At 37.6% G+C, this 20,787-nt stretch overlaps 1 protein-coding gene across 22 annotated transcripts in view; it reads left to right on the top strand.

The window, feature by feature from the left end:
* Positions 1–3,400: 3,400 nt before the first annotated feature.
* NRXN1 (neurexin 1) overlaps positions 3,401–20,787 on the top strand; it is a 1,083,382-nt gene continuing 1,065,995 nt past the window's right edge. For 5 of the 22 annotated variants that reach the window (XM_075204062.1, XM_075204063.1, XM_075204081.1 and 2 more), the window contains exons 1-2: positions 3,405–3,618; positions 6,048–7,335. In XM_075204062.1, the coding sequence (XP_075060163.1) occupies positions 6,612–7,335 (724 nt within the window). In that variant the 5' untranslated portion in view covers positions 3,405–3,618; positions 6,048–6,611. Of the gene's footprint in view, positions 3,619–6,047; positions 7,336–20,787 lie in introns of all 22 variants that reach the window. The other 17 variants (XM_075204066.1, XM_075204067.1, XM_075204082.1 and 14 more) reach the window with 7 other exon arrangements.

Consider the following 20,787-nt stretch of genomic DNA (forward strand, 5'->3'; position numbering starts at 1 on the left):
CTTTGGAACCCCACCATCAATGCAGTCCCAGTACTTACTATGATTAGGGATATCTGCAGTCAGGACAAGCTTTAACACTACACGGTGAGAACTGTAGTAGGAAGGGATCTAATGTCATGGTGTTAGGGATGAAAAGGTTGATCTTTGCATCTATGCTCTTATTTAAACCTGAGCTACTGTACTGGTGTATTGCCCTCTGAAGAACTGTTTTCAGAATCCTTTCTTTCAGTTAGTCCTAAGCTGCGGTGCTGGTGTATCTTTCTTGGAATAGCTGATTGGTAAGCTGCACTATTTAAAACTCTCCTGTCTGCATACCTTTGCCAGTGATAGTGTTATACACAAGCTTCCTGGTTGCTGTGCACTCTGGTTTCTGATATCTGGCAATGTATTTGACTGCACTCTGGTTCCTTCTCCTTGACACTTGTACTCAGCTGCTCTTTGATCCTGATCCCTGGCATTGTATTCAGCTGTTCTCTGGTTCCTGATCTATTTGAACTACAGATGGTCAACTGCTGATCTCTGATTCCTGGCTGTGAACGCAGAGAAACCTTTTACAGACCTCATCATCTCACAGACTTTCATCTATTACTTACAGGTACAGGTATACAGAGCAGCACAGAGTCTCTTTGCGGCTCCTTACATCTTGCACTGAGGAGCTTCATGCTCATCTCAGTAGCACCCGCTAAGCTCTGCATTCTATCTCTTTAGTGCTTGGACTGTCATCCATTTGAACTATCTGCATACCTGTTTCCTGTATATCCTGACTCTCCAGCACTTGTGTGTACATCACTTTATTCTTTATTCATAACTCTTGAAACCTGTATCATCTTATCTGGTGCAAGACTGTTGCTCCATTCAGCAATGTCAAAGCTGTTTAGTGAACGTTACCAAACTATCTGCATTATCTCAAGTTTACAAACACTGTTGCTTCTATATGCATTGCCGAAGTTGTTCAGTGAACATTACCATAATATTTACATTAAATCAAGGTTACATAGACTGTTGCATCTATTTGCCAAACTTGTTTCCTGAACCTGACCAGACCCTCATACTGCTCCTGTTTTTGCATTTGTGCATTTTTCATCCATTTACTATGATTTATCTGTAATAAGCATAGAATAACTTTTTGCTTATTTATCAACGGTACCTCATATCTCTCTGCCTTTGAATCCTAAATCATGGTGATTCGGTTCACAGCCAGTTGCCATTTCTACCCATGTGCTGGATTGGATTAGTTGGCTTTGCAGAAATTGTCCAGCAGAGGTCTCCAGTCACAGAAGGTATACAAACTCTGCTGCATTGGGAAGGGACCCCTGCTGATGTACTAATGCAAAACAAAGGAAGGGAAAAATATACTGCCCCAGGTGAAAACAATAGCCTTTTAAGAGTCTTATAGTTGTGGATAATTATTGTGATTGGTCAATATTGACCTTTAGATTGTGATATTGCATACTTCACCAACTATAATATATAATCTGCTAGAGATGAATTCCAGTAAAAATAATAAATTGATTTCCATTTCTATCAATTTGCTAAATCTATTTTAAATACCAAACACTTATGGGAAAATGTTATATACATTTATTGCATTTATTGATGTCATATTTGGGTCCTGATTAATGATCAATAGACTGTTATTTGGAAAATCATATTATATGACCTTTCTTAACCTTACAAAATAGCCGCAGTCCTGACTGAGCTGCATATATGTTCCAAGGGGCAATATTGTATCTGCACCTCAGAACATACCTCGGAATTCCACATGCATTATAGTGAATCTGCCCCCAAGTGATTTAAAAATCTTTACACAACATAAATATATAAATATTCCACATGCAACTGATATACTCTTATTGTGGCAACAAAATCTACTATGAGAATAGACTGCATGACCTTTATTGTTCACTGATGTTATCCACTTGTGTTTTATATTTTATATTATGTTTTATAGCCCAGTTGTATTACTATTGTGATTGTGTAGAGGAATGATGACACAATGATGTAGGACTTGTCATGTGTTTTCTAGCGCATAGTTTTTCTTTCCTATATAGCAGTCAGCCCTAGTTTGGCGTGATAGTCATCTTTAAAAATTGCGAAGAAAATTGATATGAATGTAATAAATAACTCCTGAATATTGTATTTGTAGCCAGAGACATATTTACAACAATTCAATAGACACAGTAATGTAGACACTGTGCTCTCAGCATGTGCATGTGACACTGAAAACACCCCTTCACACTTGACTAAAACTAGGTAGGATCAAGAACTTGTAGCCTGAATGGATAGGGTGTTTAAGAGCACAAAAATCAGACAGATTTTGCTGATGTTTTTCTGTTACAAGAGCACAAATTTGGCTGGGTGGTTGGGAAATTTCTATGTACTCACATTTTGATTTGAAAGACAGCACAAAAAAAATGAATGAAATGTAAATGAAATGAACACAACAACTACATTCTGTTGGTAGAATAGAATATTACCCCTTCCCTTGTTAAACAGTGCTATGGTGAACACAACTGCAAGCACTGATATACCCTGAGGGCATTGTAGTGTGGTAGTATCCCTAGGGGGTCTTATTTATTTAATTGCATTTGACTTTATATTTCCCTGATCACATGTATATTTTCAACATAAAAACCGTAGATGTTGTTATTAGGCAGAGAAAAAATGTCTGGGCATCTAAATACTGTAATCAATTTTCACAACCATTGATAGTTAAAACCAACAATTTAAGTTTAAAAGGTTTATGGATCAAGTCCCACAAAGATTTTGCAATAAGACTTTATATAAATATTTTTTTTTTCCCTCGGGACATGACTACTTTTAAAGCATCTTGCTGCATTTTGATTCTCAAAGATAAACATTAGACTCCTACACAAATAAAAATTGTAAACATAGTTACCACACCAAACTGCTATAAGCAGAATAATACATTCAGTATATAATATATAATAATTCAGGGGTGGTAGTAACACTATATACTGTGGTAAAATCTGTATTCCTATAACAGCAACTTTTTGCATGTTTACCTCTTCAACCTGCAGGAACAGCTGGGGAAATGTGCTCAAATCAAATATATATATATATATATATATATATATATATATATATATATATATATATATATATATATATATATATATATATATATATATTACACTAGACTTGATTGATGGAAGATGACGAAGTGCTCGTGTCAGACGGCACTGGAGATCTTCTTATTTGCGCAATGCCTTTGGCAGTCAAACAGTTAGCAGGATCCAGGATTGCAAATGTGCTGGGAAGCATGAAGTTGAACGTATGTGGATATTGATTCAGCACCCGGATAATAGTAATGTGGCTACAGGGAGTCTAGATAGATAGAGAGAGAGACGGAGCTGTCCGTGGTGCTGCAGCAGAGCCCAGGAAAACCCCGCCTCGGTCTGCAGACGGACAGTGCCAGGCGTCATGTGAGCCCCTCCTCTCCCTCAATCCCCCTCCTTCACTCCTGGAGATAGGAGCACAAGCCTGGAGCCGCTGAAAAGGCAGAGTGCTCTCTTTTTTTTTTATCTAAGACCTGGGCAATTTTCCTTGACCGACACATACTTCAGACCTATTACAGGCATAGGAATAACGGCACAGGTAACGCGCTGTGATGTTTTCTTTGCTCTGTAAAGGGAATAAGCTATATATATATATGTGTATGTGTGTGTGTGAGTGATGCACAGGGCTGGGTGCGCGCAGCATATTGAACAGGTACAGCTGCTGGTAAGGAGATGAGATAATGGAGCAGCGGTACCAAGTTGGCTGCGGTAATGTATTATTTACTGCTTGAATATTGACCATAGTGTCCTTAATCTAGGGTTTGTTGTCTTCGTAATGTCTATGCGACGGAATAATGAAAAAAAAAAATGGGAGGGGTGGGTGGATTAAGGGAATATGGGATGTGTTGCACCCCTAGTGCTATTCCTTAGCTGCATTATTTTATATTTCCCTGATAATAGTGTTATCAGGGAGATCAGTGAAATCCCCCTCCTTGTATAACTGCAGGTAGGGTGTTATAAGTAACAAAACCATCATTGCAATAGGGATGGATTGGAAAGAAGAAATATGATGATAAAGGGAGAGAAGAGATTTATGGTATCCTTCTCAGGCTTTTTAAATGCATGAGCAGAATTGCTGGGTTAGATTGCAGGCTTCATTTCATCCTGTAGTTTGTGATTTCGTGGGGGTCTTTTCCAGCACATAGAGAAGTCTGAACAATAAGGATTCCCCTGAAGGATTGTAAATGCCAATTGACATGCCGTTTATATGAATGTACAGTATTGTTGAGAGGCGTTGTGACTCCTGATCCCAACCTATTGGGGGTGTAGATATGACATGCCAACTTAAAATGATGTTATTTTTCTTCCACTACCCTGTCTTACAGAGCAGCCTTAAACCAGATATTATTGCCAAATGACAAGACTCATTTTAGCAATAATACATTGATGCTATTATTATGCTTGTTAGCTAAAGGCAGAAAAGAGGATGGTAAGATAGGAGCAGTTACTTGGAGTGAACATGCTCACACACATATATATATATACATATATTTTTGGGTTCTATGTGTACAAGCAGCTCTATGTCTCTAGAGGCAAAATGTTTATCTTGCTATATTTACAGTGCATGCTGGGATTTAACTCTTTACTGAGAGAGCATTCTATGGATTATAAAGTGATCTGGGGTTTCATAATTTAGTTATTCAATATGATGTATAAGGTTCACTACTGTCCCTGTATTCCCCTACATTATAGAGGCTGCTGCTTGCAGACAAAAATCATGTAGTGGATCAAGATCTCCTTCTCTGTATTAGGAGGAGATAGCCTGGTGGTGGTGCCACCTCAGTGCCTCATACAGGAAGTTTGCCCATTGGCATTCTCCGAATGTGGTAGATTAGGGATCACCTTGTTCTGGGCACTTCTGGTAGAAGCTTGTCCACAAAACTAGAAGCACAGTGCGGTGCAATAAATTAGAGCTAGTTTGTGCTTGTAAAAAAGGTGTTAATTAGACATTGAGCCGTGGTGTCTAGGCTATAAATTAAGAGGAGAAGATACATGCAAGGACTTGCAATGGCAGAATTATATTTACATCATCACCTTCTGCAGCACATTGCTGGTCTCTGTGTAATTCTAGTGGACTCTCTCTTTTACCCAAATATCTGATTTTAAAGGAAACCAGAGTTACAGATGTGATATTGATAACTGGATTCTTATTAACATGTGGATTTCTGTCTAAATCCCAGAGCTCACAAGTGAGAGATATAACAGCTGTATTGACAATCATAGAGGGTTTATGCTGACTAAATAGTGCAGTGGTCTCGTAATAAGGGGTAAATGATTTGTGAGGGTTGAGGTTTAACCCCTTTTTGCTGCCTAAGGCCTTCCCAGCAGTGCACAGGTTAACACGAGTGTGTGTGTGGGGGGAGGGGGGGGGGATGAGAGCACATGAGCCAAATGGGATTTTTATTTGCTGTAGTAGCGATCATGGCAATACTGAGAGGGGAGAGAGGCGAGGTAGCCAAGGAAATAATACCTGATATGGTGATTACATCTCTTCAGTATTCATTCACATCCTGCCTCACCTTGTGAAAATTAAATGTTGAGGCCCGCCAGCATCTCCACCTGCTGGGATAGTGCTCTCCCTCATCATGTTTCCAAACACATTGAAAGTGACTGATAGCTTTGTATAGATTTCTTTATGGTGTATGAGATGTAGATAAAATGGATACAGTCCTGAAGGAAAATCACTCGGTAATAGCTTCCATGTAGCAAGATTTTAATGCACTGTTGGGTTGCATTGTAACATTTGGCTCAAATGATTGTTTATATTGCTGTGCTATATAATTTATTCAAAATAAAATCACACCTTTGCCTCGGTTATTCCATGGGTATTATATTTTATGGTTTTATTTTTTTGCATTTTTTTTTTATATTTTATCTAGTTTTATTTTTAGTTACTATGCAACATCTTTTTTTTTATTACGAAGCACAATTTGATTTTATACTCATTGATGTTTAACTTGTTTTCAGATATATGGGTTGCATTAGATCGCATCTGAATGGGATCTCATTATTATTGTGGAAAGGAAAGAAGAAGACTTGTTAAGATTTCAATATCAAATAGTAGCTTCTGTTTAACGGTGCATCGTTTCTGCCTGACTGGGAGAGAAGGATCTCGGAATACCATGAGTGATGATTCATGTCCTCTTTTGTAGTGTCATGGCATCTTGTTCATGATCTACACTTAGCATGGGATTTAAGTGAGAACAGAAGAGAAAAGTGTATGCTTAGCTTTGGGTAGTATAAAAGAAATTATCCAAATTTGGATGCTAGTAGGAACTGGACTCTATAGAATTATTGTTAAATAAGAATTGGGAACCCACCATGCAAATTACCATGGAACTCTAAAATCCCATTTATTTTCATATTATTAGTTATTAAATAAACATAAATTGTTGGTCCAATCTGCTGTTGTTGACCATAGGTGGTCCACTAAAATAAGGGACTGTAATATTTTGGATAGTCACACACTAAAAAGGCAATCTGGAAGATCTACGCAATTTAAAGGACCCTCAAGACATTAAGTCATTAAAGATGGCTAGTGTTCTTAAGCAAGGGGTCCTCATTATCTGGATGGTCTTAATCCTTGGATGCATGGTGGACATGGGCCGTGGCCTGGAATTTCCTGGAACCGAAGGCCAGTGGACTCGCTTTCCAAAGTGGAATGCTTGTTGTGAAAGTGAAATGAGTTTTAATATGAAGACCAAAAGATCGAGTGGACTTGTTATATACTTTGACGATGAGGGTTTTTGCGATTTCTTGGAGCTCATTCTCTACGAAGGCCGGTTGAAGTTGAGTTTTTCCATTTTTTGCGCTGAGCCCGCTTCTCTTCTGACGGACCTTGCTGTAAATGACAACAACTGGCACTCAGTAATAATTAAAAGAAATTTCAAAAATACTACGTTGATCTTAGACAAGGAGAGCAAGTGGGTGGAAGTGAAATCAAAGCGGAGAGACATGACGGTCTTCAGTAGCCTTTTTATAGGTGGGATCCCCCCAGAGCTGCGATCTTCTACTTTAAAATTAACGTTTCCAGCTGTGAAAGACCACAGTCCCTTTCAAGGCTGGATAAACGATGTCCGGGTCAATTTCACAGACTCGTCTCCTGTAACAAGCAATGATGTTAAGATGGAAGACACTACAAACCCATGTGCCAATGACCAAGTTTGTCTGAATGGCGGAATTTGCTCAGTTGTTAATGAAGAAGCCACGTGCGACTGCTCCCAGACTGGTTTCCAAGGGAAAGACTGCAGTGAAGGTAACAATAGATCCCCTCTGGTCCTCTTAATTGTTGTATCATATAATGTGTGTACATGAATAAGCAATGTAAGGGCATTTGCATGTTTGTAGATTTTTTTTGTTTTTTTATTATTTGATCCCCCTTATTCCTTACCAGCCCTTTTTATTTTTGCTTGTCCTTTATTCTACACAGTTTAATTTCAAATATTTAAAGTGTCTAACTTATCTAGTTTGCCTAGGGCAACAATGCAAAATAAATATATAGGTCAAGCAAGAATATAGCCTTTTCCACTACTCACATGTTAAAACCTGAAAGGCCCAGCTTGATTTCAACCTAAAGAGGCGATTTAATATGGCATTACCCAGGATTCAGTTCTCCTTTTGGATTTGCTAATTTGCATATTGTCAATGTTCTGTACTTTTAAAAAATATAACTACAAAAAACTTCTTAAGTCAGCATATTAATAGATTACTGTAGAAGGAAAAATAGAACATATATACAAGTCTTAAATAATTGCCTAAAATACTATGGATAAACCAACAGTATTTTTCATGTGTGACATAGAACATTAAATGACATTGTTTATAAAGTGTTCTATCACAGTAGAATTGACTACCCCATAATTATCAGGACATAACTGGGGCAAATCCAGGGCAAAGTGATTGCTCTATATTTATTGGAGAAAAACATTCTGTTAAATATGGAGCAATCACTCTGCCCCAGAATTGTCCTAGTTCCTCTGTGATAAATGTTATTCTAAATCATGAGCTACAAGAGAACTGATAACCAAGTCTAGAAGAAACTCTGGTTTTAGCCGCTTGATACTGCAGTCTATAGGAGATGGCAAAACATAAAACAGAAAAGAAGATGTTGTAGAAACTAGTCTTAAATGCTGCAAATTTGTTGGCGTTTTCTGAATAGTATATTTTTAGAGATCTCTATCTTCAATTACTGTAGAGATTCAAATTGTTATTGTCTGCATTGAGCTTTACTCAATGAGATTCATGTGTATTTGCAGGCACATTTTTCTTATTGATAACACATTCCGGTTTCATGGGACTGTACCGTAGTGGACTATTAGATCTATAACTGGAAGTGCTACTGATATCCATCACAAATATATATAAATAAAAGGTCATATATGTGAGTTGTGGGATATGTAGTTACACTGATCATGCAGATGAGTGGAAACTATTGTCCTCTATTATCAGACTTTTTAGATTTAGCGGCCTATTTAACACATGGAGAAAAACCCTAGATTTTGAACTTCCCCCTGTCTAGCAAACCCCCCCCCCCCAGGCTGCTGAAGAAGACTGTCACTAGGTATCTCCAGCGCTAGCCTTCCTCAGGGGCCTATTTACCAAGGACAGCGGCATATTCTATTAGTATCGCCATCTCAGGATGGGGATAGCAGATGCTGGGGAGAATAAAAGAAAAATAGTTTATTATTTAAATAAAAATTAATAAGTTAAAGATAATAAAATAAAAACAGTTCTACTCTATCTATCGATCTATATTCTTAGATTTTGTACCAAAAAGTGGAATTTGAAGCCCTCTTGGTGCTTTCAGTCCCTCCATCCATGTGTGAGATGGCAATGCTCGGTCAGGCATGTGCCAAGGACCCTGCACTGGCTGGTAATGCGGTAAGAACCCACTAACCGCTACCAGTCAGTATCGCCATAGAGTTGAGCATCACTCAGATGCCCCGACAAAGTTTAGTTCTTAAATGGGGGGAAAGTAGATTTTCATCGGGTCTTGATAAACAGACCCCTTACAGAGGTCCCCAGTCTGTGGCCAGTAGACTTAAAACAGGGAGTCTGCTTTGCACAGAAATACATTCAGTCCCCAAATGTATATAGTTTTATATGTCATCTTTAATATGAGGCATACTAGTCCTTTAAGTTTATTATCGTTTATTTATAAAGCACCAACATATTATTCAGTGCTGTACATTGAGGGGATCATAATACCAGCAAATTACATACAGTGACATGGCACAAGGTAAAGATGGCCTTGCCCAAATTAGTTTATAATCTAACAGGGACGGGTATGTGATACAACACAATTTTTATCAAGACAGTTCTTTTTGAGCCGCATACAGTATAGATCTTGTATAAATGTATACATACATGTAGCGAGTAGTGCTGACTGAGCCATGTTTGAAGATACAGAGGGCCTGAGTTCCATTAAGGAAAGTAAAGCAAAAAAAGGAGTAAATGTTCCCCTGGGACAAACCATATTACAATGCAAGGGGTGCAAATTTGTTTATTATTTTGCTTTATTATTATCAGTTAAATACTGGCTGTTTTTTCATCTACACAAATACTTGATAGCTTTCTTGATAGCTTTATTTTTACACTGAAATTAAAAGTTGATCTAGGACATGTCCTATCCCAACTATAAATCTGTCCCCACATTTTAAATTTATTTCCCCCTCCAATGCAACATGGTTTTGCCCAGGTGCAAAGTTACTCCTTTTTTATGCTTAGCTCTCCTTAATGACTCAGGCCCAGATACTCAAACTCTAACATGTGTTTGGTCCATTGAACACCACTGAACTAGCCCTGCATTTGTTAGAAAACCAGGTGTACAATGGTTTATTGCAGACAGAGTGAGGTTTTCTTTTAGGTGGATTATCCAGATATATAGATATTTTGTCATGAGATTTATTTTTGTGAATTAGATAAATAAAGATTTCACCAGTATTCTAATGTGACTACTTTTACCCTCTATTCTATTCTTATTCTTAATACCTATAATAACCCAATGCTACAGAACTGTGACAGTAAAAAGTTGATTCTATTAGCACTACTCTATTCACCTGTACTATACTTATATTGCTTAGTTGACAATTTGTCTTAGAAAAGTTCAACTGACAATAAATATTTCACAAGAGTATATGTAGCTGGCAACGTAATACAGTAGTAGTTTTAATAGTAGCAGTAGCAGTAGTTATAAAAATAGTAGCAGCGGCAATTGTGGCATCCGTTAAAATTCCGACTCATAGGATTCCAAGTAGGCAGCACTTTGTAAACAAACGTTATCTGTGCAGGGACACAGGATGCTTCTGTCCACACCACTGACGTCATCACACCAACCCATGCTTTATGTCACAGTCACAAAGCCTTCACCGCAGAGTTTCACTCCCGTCTTTTATATTAAAGTAGTTTTCCGCATTTGGGTACGGTGTTGCACAGCCTTCCTCCTCAAGACTGACACACTAGGGGAGATTCCGCCCATGATACCTACCATTTGTGCAATGGAGTTTTCCCTCTAACATACCGAAATCGGGGACCCAAAATGTAGACCTCTTGGAGAGCTCTAGGATCGGAGGCATCCAATGCACTGACTATATTGGTAACTGATTTCTGATTGGATAAGTACCCTAATCCATACTTGCCATATTTTTGGTCTAACCCTCCGGGGTGAAGTGGAAGGATGGATGCGGGGAGAATTGCCTGCTCTCCCGGGAGTCTGAGAGACCTACCCAGAATTTGGGAGTCTCCTGGACATTTTGGGAGAGTGGGCATGTATAACCTAATCATACAGGAGCTTGATGTCCTTTTCACAGACTATCTCATCCTCGCTCATCAAGTAGTGGCTGCAGCAGCAGTACTCAGTTTCGGGTGAGTAGTGGGGACAGCTGCTTTGGACAAATGATTGAATGTGCTGCAAGTAACCCCAAAGGTGTGCTACTGCATACCCCCACCCCACTCTCCCTGCCATATAGATAAAGCCCTTTAATATATATTGACACTGTTGTTGTGATAAAACATTGTCTCTAATGGAACACTTTTAAAGCCTGCAATGCAAGTGACATGATTATAATCCCAAATGCCATCATCCTAAAGGTACATTTTACAATTATCTAAGTGCTCTCTTATTTTTCCCTTATAATGAATTTAGTCCATGGCTTTATTGGGTTGAGCATTTTAGGTATTGTTAATCTGTCATTTTCTGTATGTGAAATTGGACTTAAACTCTCCAGTAATATCAGCATAGTTGCAGCATTTACACGCAGAGCAATTGCACTTATACATTATCACCATGGGAGGACAATTCTATATTGTAGGTCTATAGTCATGAACAGAGAGAAAATAGATTGGTTTCTTTTTAAAACTGTTAAGTTCCTAAAGGACTGGTGCATTCAATTTCAGCCCAGACCATGTATGGTTTTTGCTGTATAGTATGTTATTATATTTTTGTGTTTGGGGGTTGTTTTGGGTCTTTTACTTCTTTGTGAGGCAGCTGTTTAGAAGATTTTCCAGTTCTTGGCATGATATGGTATGCAAGAGGGAAAGTGATTTGTAGGAAATGGATACTTATTTGAAATACAATTTATTTTCTGTATTTTGGAGTACAGACAAGGCTGCCATCCAGATTTGTAGCTAAATCAATGTAACTTACAATTGTAGTAAAGTTTGCCATCTTTAGCGCTTCCTTTATATAGATGCCAACCTTACCCACTGATCGACTCCAGTATTTAAATTCCTTTTTCATTTTACATAACACGTATATGGTAATATAAATTAACTTAGAATAGATTACTGCAATTGGAAATAGAACGAATGGCAGCAGAGCATTTTTTTACAGGATGAACCAGAGCGAGTTGGAGGTTTTAGGACTCGTTCAGACAAAACAGAGCGAGTTGGAGGTTTTAGGACTCGTTCAGACAAAACAGAGCAAGTTGGAGGTTTTAGGACTCATTCAGACAAAACAGAGCAAGTTGGAGGTTTTAGGACTCATTCAGACAAAACAGAGCAAGTTGGAGGTTTTAGGACTCATTCAGGCAAAACAGAGCGAGTTGGAGATTTTAGGACTCATTCAGACAAAACAGAACAAGTTGGAAGCTTTAGGACTCATCCAGACAAAACAGAGCAAGTTGGAGGTTCTAGGACTCATTCAGACAAGTATTTTGTCAGGATTGGCTAATGGTCCAAATGGTTAGTGACATAAGCAAACAGCTTGTTGTACAGCGCAGGTATCAGGATTATTGTTCCTGGGGCCTGCATGGCTTTGGTGTTCAGATAAACAGTATAAGTAAGCATATACATTCCAAATTTGTCCCATAGTTCGTTATTGTGCCATGTTGGGGAAGTCCCACTTTTCACCAGGGTTTTGCCTATCACCTCCAAATAAATAGGCCAACTCCGACAACCCTCCACCTGCTCATCATGAAGATTCTCCCACTAACCATGGTGAGTGGGGACATACCTTTAGACTTGACGCAAGTCAAGACAAACATGCCAACTAGAGGGACACTCCCCTCAAATCGGAACTGTGTTGACTAAATAAGGACAGTTGGGAGGTATAGAAGCTGCTCAGTCTAAAATGCTGAAAAATTAAGTATGTTCTGAATATCTGAAGAAGCCATAACAGTATTTATCTATGTGCTATAGTTGGAACAGACATCTCCAGGGGCCTGTCAAACTTTGTGTTTTCTTATAGTAGAGATGCACAATGTGGATTCTTATAAATTGTATCTAAAGGTTTTAGTGGTGATGGTTTCAATTTTATGGTTTTCCTGAGATATTTTCTAAAAATTCTGTTTTGTAAAAACATTGGGGTACACAAATGTTTTCTGACAGTTTTTGAGAAAAATGTATCTGTTCTTTCCATTGAAACATAAATATTATTAAAATAAGGTGTTGTCATAAAGCAACTGTTAAAATGACACTGTAAATACATATTTATATTGTAATTGTGTACAATCTATAAAGAAATTCTCAAGTATTATTCCTGCTAAAAATCTATGCCTGTGAAATATTTAGTTGTAAATGGAAATAGGTGTTCGTTATTAACACCAATAACGTTACACTTGTGTTTTCAGGACATGAATGATTAATTCATGTGTGAAGAGTCATTAGAATTAGCTTGTGGTATCACCTCTGTGTTCTCAAGGCTGATCTCTAATGACATTTGTTTTAGGGAGCAAAAGAGGAAACATATGGCATAAATATTGTGAATTGCATATTTAATGAAACATCTTCATGGTAACTGTTATTTGTACTTTTTAATTTGAAAAAGGCATGTCACAGCCTAAAACCATTTTAAATTGGTTTGTCTAATTATATTTTGATTTCTAATTCTCATTTATTTAGAGTTAGTGTTCTTTATTTTTCATATTTTATGTTATGTTTAATAAAAAAAAATATATATATATATATATATATATATATATATATATATATATATATATATATATATATATATTATATATATATGTATGTATCAAGTGTAAAAGAAAAGTCATTGCAGTCAGGGGTGGGCTGGGTCGGGGGGCGTCGCCCCCCCCCCCCCCCCCCCCTGGCCACTTAGTCTGAGCGCTGTTTGGGCCAGCCGCCACGTCCCCCTCCGCCCCCGTGGATGCAATATTTCATGAATATTACCGACGGCCGTGTCAGCGCACAGGCGGCCGCATCACATGACACGCGATGCGGCCGCGTCATCAATGCCGCCTGTGCACCCACCGAGCTGAAATTTGCCAGCCCACGCCTGATTGCAGTGCATGTTTTATGCCAAAGCAAGGGAGTTTTGACCTTGGGCAAATGCCCTTTGCTGTCGTTATTTGCTCACATTAGGCCTGAGTTAGGAGCAAAGCAAAAAAAGGAGATCATTTGATTCCGGACTATGCAAGGGGTGCAAATAAATGTATTTTTTTTCACAAAAGGAAAATGCTGGCTGTTTTTCATGTAACTCACAAATATATGATAGTTTTTTGTTTACACTGAAATTTAAAGTTGATGTAGGACACACCCTATCCCAACTATAATCTGTCCCCTCATTTTAAACCCCCCCCCCCCCCCCCTCCAGTGCAACATGGGTTTGCCTAGGTGTAGATTTGCTCCTGTTTTTTGTTTTGCTCCTAACTAAGCATCAGTACCATAATCAGACCACCTGGGTCAGTCTGTCTCTATTTAGTTGGACTTTCTACATTGTAACAAGATATATAGTAAGTCCGATTATGTACAGATATTATCTACAGGCATTAAAAATCATGCTATTATTAGTGTTTATAATGCCAGTTAAATCATGTAAATAGCTACGGTGGAGATGGAACCTATTAGACCCCATACACATTTCCACTTGTATCTGTGGTAAGTGGCAGCATTGCAGTGTCTCTCGGACATGCATGCTTCACTTACGTTCTGTCACTATAGTCTTCCATTGAATCCCCAACCACAGGTTTCAGTGCTGGTATACACAGCATGTCAGATGCAATCACATTTGAGCATGCAGTGTCACTAGGTCACACAGCCTTTTTATGTTGACCCCTGTTTCCAATTTAGCCTCACAGAGGAGAGAAGGTCCTTCCTGACCGAAATAAAAAAATCGGATTTTTGTTGTCCTTATATAATCCTATATTGTACTAGTTATAGCTACAAATACTATTTCTTATAAGAAAAGCATCCAATCTATTTTTACTTTCTGTTTGTGAATTTGCCATCACCACTTCATGCAGTAAAGAACTCCTTCCTATGCTCATGATGAAAACGTTTTTCTTCCATTTACAATCAAGAAGCCCTACTCACTTGCACAGCCCTGAGTATCTTGGTATTAACCTCACATATATTTATACATTTTAATTAGGTCACCGCTAAGATGCCCTTTTTTCCACAAGCAAACAGTCCTAGTTTATCTGACCTTTCATGGCAATGGAATATGGAATTTTTTTGATATTTGAGTAGTCATAGGGAGTCATTTTAGGGGGGGATTCAGCTAAAAATAATTTAATGTTATGTTTTCTGGACATTTATGGGACTTTTAATGGTGAATTGGGTGAAATCCCAAAAAGCTCAATTTAATGATTAGTGAGTTCCAAATACTCTTTTTCAAACCGTGTTTACCATTTCAAAGTACAACATCTCTTATTCTTTGAATCTGCTCTTAGTCTTTGTGTTGTAAAGGTAACATTTATTGAATGTGAATATTTCAAACACAATACTGAAACAATTTCAATTGGTCACATTCCAGGTCTGCCAAGTGTGTGTTGTCCATGACATGCCCAATAACAATGTCATATTATTCATTATTCATTATTTTGCTAGCTCTGCACGCCATTCTTATTCATTTTTGTACTGTCTTATTGTGGTAGAAAGCAAAATTTCAAGTTGCTTTTAATGAATCTATTAGTCTGTTGGTGAATCCATTGGACACGTATTCAGAGTATTAGAAGATAAGTAAGTCTGGGCTTTTACTTCCCTTACCGTTTCTCAATCACCGCAAAAGCTGTCGGCCAGCAGAGAACTGTGACCACTTTATAAAACACTTATAATAAATATCTTAGAAACAATTGACTTTTAGCCCTTCAGAGAAGCTTCTAAGATTAAATTCTGTTTTTCTGATAAAAAAAAAAATCAAAGGGTCCTTTGAAACAATGATTGACAAATCAAATTTATGTGAATGGATTAAAAAGTGTACATCCTTTTTAATGTAAAATTCCTATTAACTATTTAGGCAGAATTTTGTAGACTGAACCAAGATCTGTGGCAATCCAGATTAACAATTTACTGCGAGCCATTGACATTACTGAGACATGAATATAGGTTCAGCCTATAGAATGGCTGCCTCAGGTTGTATGTACAATTAAACTTTGGATAATGCACTCTCTCGAGTATATGTGCAACCTTGGCGAAATAATCACTAAATGTGCTCAATTCTTTTTAAATCGTATATTCTCTTTTGGGGCTGCCCCAAACCCTTCTGTATTGGTTTTGAATGGTGGACAAGTGTTCAGCTATTAACATTCAGAAAATAAGACCTTCCACCTAGCCCCTCATCTCCTCCGCTCATTCTCCCTTCTCTCCCCTGGTCCCCTTTCTCTCCCCCTTGCATCACTGCCTGTTTCGTCCACCTTCCTTTAGGATGTAAGCTCGAATGAGCAGGGCCCCTCTCCCCTCCTGTCTCCATATCCATTCTTCTGCTCCGTATTTACTCCATTTGCCTGCCCGGAGCTTCTGAAGCATTGATACTTTGTGTTTACTGTTCTGTACTGTTCCACCCTGTATGGTTTACTGTTTGTACTATGTACGGCGCTGCGGATACCTTGTGGCGCCTAACAAATAAAGGATAATAATAATTATAATAATAAATAAGATGGTGAATGGTAAATACAATTCTTATAAGAAATGATATGCCAAGCACTTACCTAGACTGTCTAAATGGTAAATATTACCTTGCTACATTGTGCCATTCATAATGTATTTGTGCATATGTTTCGGAATCTAAATGACTTGACTAGACATTTTTTTAAATGACTCTATAGGAGAAACATATCATTGAGACCTCAAAGAGATTATTAAACATGAACAAGCATTTCACTAGGTATCCAAATGCTTTGCAACATTACGGTAGATAATAGTCTGTCCATTAGCATGTTTAAATTGAATAAAAACAAATTGTTTCTTAAAATCAGTTTGTTTGTGTATATATATATATATATATCAGGGATTTAAAATGAGATGTTCAGTTGTATCAACAGATTGAGAGAAGCAAAGCCAAGGCAGATACATGTATCTGATCCTAAACTGGGCCATGGGGATCGGAGCCACGGCAGTAGAACAGTTTACTCCGGGCCTTCCTTTGGTTTAACAGGACTTCCATTTTTGCTGCAACTGAAGTAATCAGCAGGGTATTATATGTATCACTTATGTGGTTACTTGCTTGGTCTCACTGGCAATAAGTAGCGTCACACAAATTTTCAGTAGAACACTTTAACTGTGATTATCGTGCCTTAGGACTTATCTGGAGGTCTCATTACTGAATAACTCGGATATCCTTCCTTAAATTGCGTGTCATTGTACATATTGTAAATGGAAAAAAAAGGGTTCTCTAGAGTGTGTCACATACAATGACAGCTCAAAACTCTCTTAAATCAACTATACACTAGTTGAGGAATCATCAAAACATCACAAAATATATATGAGATTCAAGCACTATCTGTCTCCCACAAACTCGTGTTCAAAAGAATATAGAATTATACTTACATTCCATCTCTTGATCAGGTATTCTCTAGTGAATTTCTCAATTGTGTGGTCCAAACATAAACAACAAAAAAATAAACATATTTATTTATATATTGCCACTAATTCTGCAGCACTGTACTGAGATCTCACATCAGTCCCTGCCCCATTGGAGCTTACAGTCTAAATTCCCTAACACACACACACAGACTATGGTCAATTTGATAGCAGCCAATTGACCTGCTAGAATGTTTTTGGGTTGTGGGAGGAAACCAGAGTGAGCAAAGGTAACCCACACAAATACAGATGAGGCCATGGTTGGGAATCAAACTCATGACCCCAGTGCTGTGAGGCAGAAATGCTAACCACTAACCTACGGTGCGGCCCAATATATCCCTAGATTAAACAGTTAGATAAACACAGGTTTGTCTAATACTGTTAGATACATACTCTACTAGAGATGTGTGGACAATATTTTAAGTGATTTGTTTGTGTAACATTTAACATTACAGTTGTTACTGTGTAATCCTCCTGTTGAACATTATGTAAAATAATAGTTAGTATTTTTGTGGTCACAGGAAGCCTTTAGGTGGGGGATTTGGACATGTTTATATGAAGTGGTTGGTCTTGTAGTCTATATTTTAACACATTTTCCCTCTAATGTTTAAATAAATTAGTTTAATGTTTTTGGTGAACAAAACTGCCTCATATTTTATTAATTTGCAAGTGACAGAGAAAGTGTCATGTTAAAGTAAAGAGTGGTGATGACGACTATACAAATAGTAGGCATGTCCTATGTATATAGCTGCAATGTCCATTTACTGCACAGCATAATAACATAGCTCATATGACCCAGCAATGGCCAGTACATCATGTCTAGCAAATTATCCTTATTTCTTAAGTAGCAATAACTAGCATATTGTACCATAATGGAATATAATTTAAGTGCCCAGCATGTTAGATCAAGTAAATCCTATACTTTTCACCTACCAGTTTATATAGTATATATTATATCCAGCTGTGCCTGCAAACTTCTACACACCAGTGCCCAGCATATAATTTGCTACTTCCCCTGGATGTGTACTGGATTTAAAGCCAGCTGTGCAGAGTGATTTTTAAAAATGTGCTGCATCTCTGTAGCTTGAGCGTAGGGGGCATTTAAGACAATTAGATACCTATGAAGTAATAATTTAAAAATAATAATAATGGGCCTGATTCATTAAGGTTCTTAACTTAAGAAACTTCTTATTTCAGTCTCCTGGACAAAAACCATGTTACAATGCAAAGGGTGCAAATTCTGTTTTGCACATAAGTTAAATACTGACTGTTTTTTCATGTAGCACACAAATACTTGATAGCTTATTTGTGCACAGAAATTTGTGTGCTACATGAAAAAACAGTCAGTATTTAACTTATGTGCAAAACAGAATTTGCACCCCTTGCATTGTAACATGGTTTTGTCCAGGTGACTGAAATAAGAAGTTTCTTAAGTTAAGAGGCTTAATGGGCCTGATTCATTAAGGATATGTGCCAACTTGCAGCTCGGATGTAATATTAATTAAAATACAAGAAAATATGAGCCATGAGAAATACGTGGCTCCCAACATTCAGAATCCTCAGCCAGTTACGTCCAAACTCCACTCACAAAAGGCCATATTTGGACAACAACTCATACATTTGCCTATTAAGCCCTGCACCTTTTTCCGGAAATTGAATCCGGTCGTCTGTCCAAAATAGGGACATTTGGGAGGTATTGAAATAAGTATGTGGCCATACAGTGAGACAACACAGTCTGTGTGGTGAAACTCACTTTAGTTCAAATTCTTGTGTTTTCTTCTTTTGACCTTAGGAAAGTCAGATTATGGACAGGTGCCTCAGAAGCCAACATGATAACGTAACATTGACCAGGAAGACTGTGCTTTAAAAAATTCTGTGTATAATGTCTACTATATAGGAAATATTAAATAATAGTAACTTAATATCGTCTTTTTTCCCCAGTGTATTTTCATTTAGCCAACACACTGGCAGTTTTATCTTGCTTTATGTGTAGGATAAATCTCTTAAATCTTGGGAGATGATTATTGTGGTCTAGCAATGTCATACATTCAGTCTTGAAGTAATATTCTGGACATGTCTGTTTCTCGTTTTAGATCCAATTTTTCTTAACTGACAGCATAGTGGCTTATCTTGTCTCCCAAAAAATGGATTGTCTCTTCTTTTTCAACGTCGGATGCATGGCTTGTTCATAAATCAGTCATCAGGGATTTTAGCTGAAATGGTGTTTTGAATCCCTCTTGCCCATAGGAGACTGAGTGCATCACCTCAACCAGACGGGGAGCAGGAGCCAAGCCATTAATCTGGCTTTATTTTCTAGCTCAACTAAAAGGCAGCGTACTTACAATCTAATGGATATGGCTTATATCGTTATATCACAGGAAAACCATTTATAAGCAAAATATCATGCAGCAAAGTGTATTCATGTTAATTCGTGCACTACCCCAACGGTAGACACAGTAGATAAATGCCAAAAGTACATGGATTAACACATGATGAGATCTGCAACTTAATGGAATGACAAAAAATAAATTATTCAGTAATCCTAAAAGTTTTACTACAATTCTTTTTTTAATAGAATACCATCAATCTTGTTTGTTTATTCTTTATAAGCCTCATGCATACCCATACTGAAATATAAATAGTAAGTTTATAACATATGCTACTATGATAGAAAACCAGGACGTGTGGCATAAAATTTACTCTCTTTACTGTTGGTTGGCAGATACTATAAAATAAATCTATGTGAAACTATTACTACTAATTCTGTTGGGTGCATTGGGAATTAGAATTCTAAAGAAACAATAACTAAATGTTACCGACTTCCAGAGAGGAAAAAACAGGCCTGTCGTGGGAAAAATAGGGATATATCAGAGCCTGTAGATACTGTGTTTTGATGGCAATAGGCCAGTGTTGGCTAACCTGTGACACTCCAGGTGTTGTGAAACTACAAGTCCCAGCATACCCTTCCAGCAATAAGCTGCCATATATTGGCAAAGCATGCTGGGACTTGTAGTTTCACAACACCTGGAGTGTCACAGGTTAGCCAACACTGCAATAGGCCATCTTATACATAAGTGGCCACAAATTGCAGTGTGAATAGGCCCAAAAAGACAGCTAATCTCAATCAACGTCTAATTGGAACCATTCAGATGTTGATTGGGATGGATGGAAAATTCAATGGGACAATGATTTCATCTGATGATATGGGCTTTAATTCAATCACACAAACGTGTGGCCAAACTGGACATAGTTTCAGCTGTATTGGGCATGGGGCAGACAAGTGATCTCTCCATGTTTAAGCACCTTAGGCAACTTATGTACAAATAGATTACTCTTTGTTGAATTATTCGTGCACTATATATATATATATATATATATATATATATATATATATATATATATATATATATTATATATATTAGGACTGATGAGAAACAGATGAAGTCTAAAA

The sequence above is a fragment of the Mixophyes fleayi genome, chromosome 3 (assembly GCF_038048845.1).
Source record: "Mixophyes fleayi isolate aMixFle1 chromosome 3, aMixFle1.hap1, whole genome shotgun sequence".
NCBI lineage: Eukaryota > Metazoa > Chordata > Amphibia > Anura > Limnodynastidae > Mixophyes > Mixophyes fleayi.